The sequence below is a fragment of the Salmo salar genome, chromosome 12, assembly GCF_965601325.2.
Source record: "Salmo salar chromosome 12, fSalSal1, whole genome shotgun sequence".
NCBI lineage: Eukaryota > Metazoa > Chordata > Actinopteri > Salmoniformes > Salmonidae > Salmo > Salmo salar.
Window position 1 is genome coordinate 19,570,854 of NC_138302.1, and position 10,892 is coordinate 19,581,745.

General features: G+C 45.4%; 1 protein-coding gene across 1 annotated transcript; it reads left to right on the plus strand.

Annotated features, from left to right (window-relative positions):
- The first annotated feature begins 225 nt into the window (after nucleotides 1-225).
- Nucleotides 226-1,033, plus strand: LOC145859418 (uncharacterized). Its single transcript, XM_082958694.1, has one exon. It carries the CDS (start codon nucleotides 248-250, stop codon nucleotides 1,028-1,030), a length of 783 nt encoding a protein of 260 aa, XP_082814820.1. The 5' UTR covers nucleotides 226-247; the 3' UTR covers nucleotides 1,031-1,033.
- Nucleotides 1,034-10,892: the final 9,859 nt, after the last annotated feature.

The following is a 10,892-nucleotide window of genomic DNA, read 5'->3' on the forward strand; positions in this document are numbered from 1 at the left end:
GTTTTAGAAACTTTAGGGTGTTTTCTATCCATATATAATAAGTATATGCATATTCTAGTTACTGGGTAGGATTAGTAACCAGATTAAATCGGGTACGTTTTTTTATCCAGCCGTGAAAATACTGCCCCCTAGCCACAACAGGTTAATGAGCGACGGAGAGCAGGTGCCCCTGGACGGAAACACCGACGGGGACAATCAGCAGCAAGTGAAAATCGCTAACGAGGATCAAGGACAAGTTGGCGTTATAATGGCAATGTTTGGGACTATCACTGAGTTTGTGGAAGAGAACGAGGACTGGACGGAATATGTGGAAAGGTTGGGACACTTTTTCTTGGCAAATGGAATCATAGATGAGGCTAAACAGCGCTCTATTCTCTTGAGTGTGTGTGGGGCTAAAACCTACAAGCTAATGAGGAATTTGCCTACACTACGGAGACCGGGAGAAATTCCTTTTGGGGATCTAGTTGCTCTCATTCAGACTCACCACAATCCAAAGCCGTCAGTGATTGTCCAGAGGTTCAAGTTTAACTGCCATTTTCGGAAAACAGGTCAGTCTGTTGCTAACTTTGTTGCTGAATTACGTGAACTCTCTGAACATTGTGAGTTTGGGGCTATGTTAGAGGACATGCTCCATGACAGATTAGTCTGTTGCATTAATGAGGACAGCATACAGCGCCGGTTGCTGGGGGAAGCCACACTGACTTTCAAGAGAGCATTGGAACTATCTCAAGGGATGGAGATGGCCGCTAGTAATGTGAAAAATATTCAAAAGGCCAACAGTGAAAGTTGTGCAGTGCATCAGGTGACAAAAGAGGTGGCAGGAAAAAGGGGAAAAGCAGTGGAATGTTTCAGATGTGGAGGGACACATTATGGTAACAACTGTAAGTTCATGGAGACTGTCTGTCACAATTGCAACAAAAAGGGCCATTTAGAAAAAAATGCAGGGGTCCTAGGAGCAAGCCAGAGGGTGGGTGGACTGGGCTGGGCAAGTTCACAGCACCAAAGCCTCAGTCAGCAACGCACCACCTAGAGAGCACAGAGGAGGAGGAAGAGCATTGTTCCTACAACATGTTTAATGCTACAGTGGAGGTAGATGGAAAGCAGATGAGGATGGAGGTTGACACGGGGGCCTCTGCCTCTGTCATAAGGGAGGAGACCTACAAACAAAAATGGGTCTCAAGACAGGTTTCTGCCCTCACACCGGCAGGGATCAGACTGTGTACGTACACCGGGGAGACCATACCATTGCTGGGGGCTCTAGAGGTGGACATTGCATACAACAGCCAGGAAGCGAGAGCACGGCTCCTGGTGGTGAAAGGGAATGGGCCTAGTTTACTAGGGCGTGACTGGCTAAACAAAATACAACTGAGCTGGGGTGAGATAAAACACACCCGAGTGACTGAGGATGTCATTCAAAAGTACCCAGAGATTTTCAAAGATGAACTGGGCACACTGCAGGGCACTGCAGTTAAGCTGTTCGTGGATCCTCAGGCCGAGCCTCGCTTTTTCAAGCCCAGGACAGTGCCTTACGCCATGAAAAAGAAAGTGGAAGATGAGTTGGAGCGGCTGCAGGAAGCAAACGTCATTACTCCCGTTCAGTTCTCCCGCTGGGCAGCTCCTATCGTTCCCGTTCTGAAAAGTGACGGCACGGTGCGTATATGTGGGGACTACAAATTCACCATCAACAGGGCCTCTAAGCTAGACGCTTACCCGCTGCCACGGGTGGAGGACTTGTTCGCGACACTGGCAGGAGGCCAGACGTTCTCAAAGCTTGACATGAGTCACGCCTACCAACAGCTCCTCCTGGACGAGGACTCAAAAGAGTATGTCACAGTGAACACGCACAAAGGCTTGTTCAGGTACAACTGCTTGGTTTTCGGAGTGGCGTCCAGCCCAGCCATTTTCCAGAGGACAATGGACAATCTGCTGCAGGGGATCCCTCATGTAGCAGTGTACCTGGATGACATCCTGGTTACAGGGGAGACGGAGGAGGAGCACCTCCACCATCTGGACCAGGTGTTAAAGAGATTCTCTGAGGCAGGGCTGCGCCTGAAGCGTAGCAAGTGCACATTCCAAGCACAGAGTGTGACATACCTAGGTCACAAGATCACAGCGCAGGGTCTGTGTCCTGTGGAGGACAAAGTCAGGGCAATCAAGGATGCTCCAAACCCCAAGAATGGGTCAGAGCTCAGGTTGTTCCTGGGCATGGTGAACTACTATGGTAAGTTCCTCCCAGAGCTGTCAACAGTGTTGGCTCCACTTTATCAGTTGCTCCACAAAGACTATAAATGGAAGTGGGGGCCAGCACAAGAGAAAGCTTTCAAGGAAGTGAAAGCACTACTACAATCAGCACAACTTCTGGTTAATTTTGACCAAGACAAATAGATCATCCTGTCATGCGACGCCTCACCCTATGGCGTCAGGGCAGTACTCTCTCATCAGATGGAGGACGGGTCAGAGAGACCCATTGGATTCACATCACGTACGCTGACGAGTGCTGAGAAGGGTTATTCACAGTTAGACAAGGAAGGTCTGGCCATAGTCTTTGCTGTGAAACGCTTCCATCAGTACCTCTACGGTCGTCATTTCACCATATGCACTGACCACAAACCACTGATGAGCCTTTTTAGTGAATCAAGATGCATTCCGCCCATGGCTTCAGCAAGGTTACAGCGCTGGGCCCTGACACTGTCAGCTTACCAGTACACGATAGTGTATAGAGCGGGGAAGCACAATGCAAATGCAGATGCGCTCAGCCTACCAGAGATGCCTGCCACAACTGTGGTGCCTCCCGAGACAATTTTCCTAATGGAGAGATTGTCAAACTCACCTGTGAATGCCAAACAGATCAAACAGTGGACAGACCGGGATCCTATCCTGTCCCAAGTGAAAAGATTCCTGATGCAGGGTTGGCCTCCTGTCATAGAGGATGATGGACTAAGACCTTATGCAAAGCGCAAAACTGAGCTGAGTGTGCAGGATGGCTGCATACTCTGGGGGTCCAGAGTGGTTGTTCCACCCCCTGGCCGTGCACAAGTTATGGATGAGGTCCATGAGGCTCACCTGGGTGCCTCCCGGATGAAAAGTTTAGCCAGATCTTACATCTGGTGGCCTAACATGGATCAGGAGGTAGAAGACAAATTTAAATAATGTTCTGAGTGCCAGATCAACCAGAAGATGGCGCCGCCTGCGCCACTACATCTGTGGGAGTGGCCTGACCTCCCATGGTCCAGGCTGCATATAGATTTTGCAGGCCCTTTCATGGGTCACATGTTCCTTGTCATGGTGGACGCACACACCAAGTGTCTGGAGGCGCACATCATGAGCAACATCACAGTGACCACAACCATCGAAAAGCTTCGGCAGGTGTTTTCAACCCATGGTCTGCCGGACTCTCTGGTGTCCGACAACGCAACAACGTTTACCTGTGACTTGTTCCAAGAATTCATGCGGAGAAACGGGATCCGCCATGTCCGCAGCGCCCCGTTTCACCTGGCCTCATACGGCTTAGCGGAGCGGGCTGTGCAGACACTGAAAGAGGGGCTCAAAAGGATGACTGGGGGAACCATCACAACTAAGCTCTCTCGGTTCTTGTTCCAGTACCGCATCACGCCACAAACAACAACAGGACAGGCTCCAGCGGTGATGTTAATGGGCAGGAAGCCAAAAGCTCACCTGGATCTACTGCGTCCGAACATCAGAGCACGAGTGGAACGGAAGCAGGAGAAACAAAAAGAGAGACATGACCACCACGCAAGGGAGAGACAGTTAAAACCCAATGACACTGTCTACATCCGCAACTTCACAAGCAGCCAACGCTGGTTGCCAGGTATCAGAGTCAGAGTGGTCCCGTCTCCTTTGTGGTCAAACTGACTGATGGGCGAGTCATGCGCAGACACCAGGACCATCTCCGCCTGCGCTATGACAAAGACAAGACCATGTTTTCAGACGGAACAGCTGTGGGTGGTAGTATACAAGTTGAAATCCCACAGGAAACAGCATCTGAGGAACAGGGGCATTCAGTGGTTCCAGCAGAGGGTGATGGACATTCTCTCACAAACACCCAACCCGCTCCTGTGCCCTCAGACCGAGCTCCACTGGGACACGCCTTACCTGTGTCTCGTAGCACACCAGGAGTACTGCGCAGATCACAACGTAGTCACAAGCCTCCTGTAAGACTAACTCTGTAGTTGAGACTGAGCGACTCATGGTGTTAGTGTTTGTTTGGAGCAGCAGACCTAGTTGAAAAGAAATAAGGACTGTCATTTTATTGTTGTTGTTTTGGTTACATTTACGGTAACACCAGCAGAAGTTCTACAGTGAGAACCTTGGGATGGTGCTGACTGACAGATGTTCTCCATTGTTCTTTCATAACTTTCAAAGGCACCCTATTTATTTTTATTCCATCCATAATACCTGATTGGTTTAATTACGTTATTGTCATTGACCCTGCATTCAGACCTGCAGGTGAAGATGACTCCTGGAACAGAGGCAGGAAGGGGAACACTGACCTGTAGCACCACCTGTACTCTGACTGACAACCCCACCTACATCTGGTACAAGAACGGACACAAAGTAAAGGAGGACACTTCCAGCCTGTACTCAGAATACTTTAGTGATGTAGACTGCTACTCCTGTGCTGTAAAAGGCCATGAGGATCTCCACTCTCCTGCTGTGTGTGAGTCTGGAATTTTTAATTAAGATGTTATATAAATGCAGTTTAGTTCAGGTTGTGAGACTAATGTCAATTAATCACTAAATACTGATCATTGTCAAAGTGAAGAGGAGTGCACCTCTGATTTCCTTCCCCCTCTCCCTCGGCCTGAGAAGTGAAACATGTCGTCATTGATGTCAGATGATGGAGATGATGTCATCATTAGAACCTTGAAGGGATCTTTGCCCAGTGAACCTCCTCTATGATGACCATGTTGTAAACACTAAGGGGGCTGACATCTGTTGTTATCATGTGTTTTACTGTGTATGTATGTATGGTCATGTGACTGGACATGTGACCTAAATCTGTGACCCCTTGTGATGTCACTTTGAGACTCACTGCCAGCCTGATGCCATAGGGTGCCTAGTAATTGCCCCGACATGGGATAAATAAATAAAGCTTTTTAATTGAATATGGGGCATGTTCCAGGCAGACTAAATTGCAGTCACCTGCCTTCTCTCATAACACCTGGATAGGTGTTTGTTTAAGATGTCAGCTAACCCAATCATGTTATAGCAAACTGATGCACGACTGCACAGTCCGTGGCGTGGCACACAACCATGAGTCAGCCTGGAACGTCTCCAGTGTCCATGGGGTGTTCTAACATCCACACTAGACCACCTTAAATGAAACAAGTAGTGTGCTACTGTGGATATTGGAACAAGACCCATAACACCTTCCTAATATTGAGTTGCTCCACCCCCTTTTGCCCTCAGAAAAGCCTCAATTCGTCGGGGCATGGACTCTACAAGGTGTCAAAAGCGTTCCACGGGGATTCTGGCCCATGTTGACTCCAATGCTTCCTACAGTTGTGTCAAGTTTGCTGGATGTCCTTTTGGTGGTGGACCATTCTTGATACACACGGGAAACTGTTGAGCATGAAAAACCCAGCAGCGTTGTAGTTCTTGACACACTCAAACCAGTGCGCCTGGCACCTACTACTGTACCCCATTCAAAGGCACTTAAATCTTTTGTCTCCCCCATTCACCCTCTGAATGACACACATACGCAATCCATGTCTCAAGGCTTAAAAATCCTTCTTTAACCTGTCTCCTCCCCTTCATCTACACTGATTGAAGTGGATTTAACAAGTGACATCAATAAGGGATCAAAGCTTTTACCTGGTCAGTTAATGTCATGGAAATAGCAGGTGTTCCTAATATTATGTACACTCAGTGTCTGTTCAGTGGACTAATACAATTGAAGTTGACTAAAGTGACAATATGAGGAGTACAGAATGACTGTCAATCAGTTGTATTCATTCATAATAAAATACAGTTTTATCAAATCAGATGAAGTTTCATTATTAAATGTAATTTTTATCTGTATCTTTACCCGGTGCCACGTGGCGTATATTTACGTTTCACTCTCTGATTGGATTGTCTGAATTCACTCGTCGAGTGACAATTTAAAGAAAAAAAACTACATTGATGAAAGATGTGAATCCCTCTACCCTGGCAAAGACATAGACCATATCTAGGAAAACGATTTAGGCTTTGACTGTTTCTCTCTGCCCCTGGCCCCAATCCTTTCTGTCTGCGTCCCTTTTCTCCACCTTCCCGAAGTGTGCACTAACAATTAATCACCAAACACACACACACACACACACACACACACACACACACACACACACACACACACACACACACACACACACACACACACACACACACACACACACACACACACACACACACACACACACACACACACAAAGGCAGTGTTAACTGAGTTGTCTCATTTCAGGTGGAGAGTTCAGACCCTGTGAAGAGAAAGAGAGCTTCACTAACAGGTGACATTAATACAATTGTCTCAGAATGATTATTTCTATTCACTGAAATGACCCCAGTTTAACACTGTATGTGTGTGTTCTCCTCCAGAGAAGGGTATTCAGTTGTTTAAGCAGGGCCAGTACTCTCAGGATGTGGACATGTTCTCTGAGGCTATCCACTGTAACCCCAAAGACCACAGGTACACCTTAAAGCTTGTCCTCTAACCTATGACCCCAAACACCACAGGTACACAACATAAAATATCACTATACTCCCACCTGAAATTAGATTTGTGTAATCTTGTCCAAACTCTCTCTGTCTCTGTCTCTGTCTCTCTCTCTCTCTGGTTCTTTGGGAATAATTGATACAGCTACGGGTGTTTGGAGATCTACTCCTCTGACTTATCAGATGCTCAGAAGTCTATCCAGCTTGCTCCTGATTGGCCAAATGGATACTTCCACAAAGGGAGTGCACTAACAGAGTTGAAGGTCACTATCTGAGCTATCTACTGTGAACGTGCACAATGCTTTGTGTGTGTGTCTGTCTGTCAGAATTCGGACTATCTCGCCATCTCTCTTCCTCCCCCTCCTCTCTTCTCTCCAGCGGTATGGTGAGGCAGAGAGGGCCATGTAACACAGTGGAGGCTCCTCAGAGGAGGAAGGGGAGGGCCATCCCCCTTAGTGAATTTCATTTTTTTTTTAATGTTAAACATTTAAAAAGTTATCCTTTTTAGATGAAATTATGTAATCAAATAAATGATTAAAACACACTATTTTGCAATGAAGGTCTATAGTAGCCTCAACAGCACTGTGTAGGGTAGCACCATGGTGTAGGTGGAGGACAGCTAGCTTCCGTCCCCTGGTACATTGAATTTCATACAAAACCCAAGAGGCTCATGGTTCTCGCCCCCTTCCATTGACTTACACAGTAATTATGACAAGTTCCAGAGCATGTCCTCCAACCTATCAGAGCTCTTGCAGAATGAACTGACATTTTGTCCACCCAATCAAAGGATCTGCAAATGAATCTAGTACTGAAAGTATAAGCTACAGCTAGATAGCACTGCAGTGCATAACATGTGGTGAGTAGTTGACTCAAAGAGAAAGACAATAGTTGAACAGTTTTGAACAAAACAAACACATTTCTTCCAAAATGAAGGAGAAGCAAGATAGAGAGCGATAGAGAGAGATTTCGTAATTCTTTTTCACTTTCACTTACTTAGCCAGCAAATGCAGCTATCTAGTTTAGCCTACTCAAACACCCTGCTCAAACAGAGGGATGCTATGTTAGCTAGATGTCTATGACTATCCAACAGAACACTGGAACTCTTCCAACTCAAGGTAGGCTTTTGGTTTTACCAATTTATTGCCATCAGGGCTCGCCTGTGTAAGTGCTAAACTGCTTACTGACTGTACACAGTAACTTTACTGCATGATTTTAGCGGGATTACTAAAGGGTTAGTTCTATTAGCTATTGTAGCGACCCGCACAGACAGCTGTGTGTTATGTGTTAGGCTATTAGTTGGTTGTGTTGTACTTACCAGTACCCAGTGTTCGCGGGGTCCGACATGCCAATCAACCTGCCAATCACGGGAATGCCTGGATTAATAAAACGTAAATTCGTTAACTCAATCCTCTGTCTGGAAAATTGTTCCTTTATGATCTAGCCAGGTCATTACACTATGTTGACTATGACGTTACTTTAGCTAATATGGTGACAACGATATAGGGTGTGTGTAGTGGTTTGACTTGGAAAGGTTTTTTCCCCAGGTCACATACAGCTAATGTGTTGTGCATTGCAACTATAACAACCTCCACTCTTCTGGGAAGGCTTTCCACTAGATGCTACAAGCATTTCGCTACATCATTTGGCTAACACCCGCAATAACATCTGCTAAACACGTGTATTTGACAAATACAATTTGATTTGATTTGATTGCTGTAGGGACTTGCTTCCATTCAGCCACAAGAGCATTGGTGAGGTTGGGCACTGATGTTCGGCGATTAGGCCTGGCTTGCAGTCGACGTTCCAATTCATCCCAAAGGTTTTCGATGGGGTTGAGGTCTGGGCTCTGTGCAGGCCATTCAAGATCGATTTTATACATCTGTCAGCAACGGGTGTGGCTGAAATAACCTAATCCACTAATTTGAAGGGGTGTTAACCTCTTACATCTAGACGTTCCGCTAGCGGAACACCTGCTCCAATATCCAATGATAGGCGTGGCGCGAATTACAAATTCCTCAAAAATACAAAAACTTCAATTTTTCAAACATATGACTATTTCACAGCATTTTAAAGACAAGACTCTCCTTTATCTAACCACACTGTCCGATTTCAAAAAGGCTTTACAGCGAAAGCAAAACATTAGATTATGTCAGCAGAGTACCAAGCCAGAAATAATCAGACACCCATTTTTCAAGCTAGCATATAATGTCACAAAAACCCAGAAGACAGCTAAATGCAGCACTAACCTTTGATGATCTTCATCAGATGACACACCTAGGACATTATGTTATACAATACATGCATGTTTTGTTCAATCAAGTTCATATTTATATCAAAAAACAGCTTTTTACATTAGCATGTGACGTTCAGAACTAGCATACCCCCCGCAAACTTCCGGAGGAATTTGCTAATAATTTACTAAATTACTCACGATAAACGTTCACAAAAAGCATAACAATTATTTTAAGAATTATAGATACAGAACTCCTCTATGCACTCGATATGTCCGATTTTAAAATAGCTTTTTGGTGAAAGCACATTTTGCAATATTCTAAGTACATAGCCCAGCCATCACGGGCTAGCTATTTAGACACCCGGCAAGTTTAGCACTCACCAATATCAGATTTACTATTATAAAAGTTTGATTACCTTTTGTTGTCTTCGTCAGAATGCACTCCCAGGACTGCCACTTCAATAACAAATGTAGGTTTGGTACAAAATAATCCATCGTTATATCCGAATAGCAGCGTTTTGTTCGTGTGTCCCAGACACTATCCGAAATGGTAAATAAGGGTCGTGCGCATGGCGCAATTCGTGACAAAAAAATTCTAAATATTCCATTACCGTACTTCGAAGCATGTCAACCGCTGTTTAAAATTAATTTTCATGCCATTTTTCTCGTAGAAAAGCGATAATATTCCTACCGGGAATCTCCTTTTCGGCAAACAGAGGAAAAAAATCACAAAGACGGGGGCGGCCAGGTCACGCGCCTAAGCCCACAGTCCCTTGATCGGCCACTTGAGAAAGGTGATAATGTGTTTCAGCCTGGGGCTGGGATGACGACATTCAGGTTTTTCCTTGGCTCTGAGCCCCCATGGACGACGTAGGAAGTGTCACGTTAGAGCAGAGATCCTTTGTAAAAGATAGAGATGGCAAAGAAGTTCCAGAAATGGTTAGACAGGCCACTTCCTGTAAAGGAATCTCTCAGGTTTTGACCTGCCATTTGAGTTCTGTTATACTCACAGACACCATTCAAACAGTTTTAGAAACTTTAGGGTGTTTTCTATCCATATATAATAAGTATATGCATATTCTAGTTACTGGGTAGGATTAGTAACCAGATTAAATCGGGTACGTTTTTTATCCAGCCGTGAAAATACTGCCCCCTAGCCATAAGAGGTTAACATACTTTTGTATATATAGTGTATGTGTCCAAAAAAACACATTTCCTGAGCTTTGTTATATCCCCTAGATATAGGACAGTCACTTCAAAACATTAGTCCTTATGATACATTTTTTCACTGTCTTTTTTTTAGAACCATTTATGAATGTGTTGTTCCATACGTTTGTATTGTCTATAGCAGTCAAGGCCAAATTCAATATTTTATCAAATCACTTTTTAATGTACACTGCTCAAAAAAATAAAGGGAACACTTAAACAACACAATGTAACTCCAAGTCAATCACACTTCTGTGAAATCAAACTGTCCACTTAGGAAGCAACACTGATTGACAATACATTTCACATGCTGTTGTGCAAATGGAATAGACAACAGGTGGAAATTATAGGCAATTAGCAAGACACCCCCAATAAAGGAGTGGTTCTGCAGGTGGGGACCACAGACCACTTCTCAGTTCCTATGCTTCCTGGCTGATGTTTTGGTCACTTTTGAATGCTGGCGGTGCTTTCACTCTAGTGGTAGCATGAGACGGAGTCTACAACCCACACAAGTGGCTCAGGTAGTGCAGCTCATCCAGGATGGCACATCAATGCGAGCTGTGGCAAGAAGGTTTGCTGTGTCTGTCAGCGTAGTGTCCAGAGCATGGAGGCGCTACCAGGAGACAGGCCAGTACATCAGGAGGCGTGGAGGAAGCCGTAGGAGGGCAACAACCCAGCAGCAGGACTGCTACCTCCGCCTTTGTGGAAGGTGGAGCAGGAGAAGCACTGCCAGAGCCCTGCA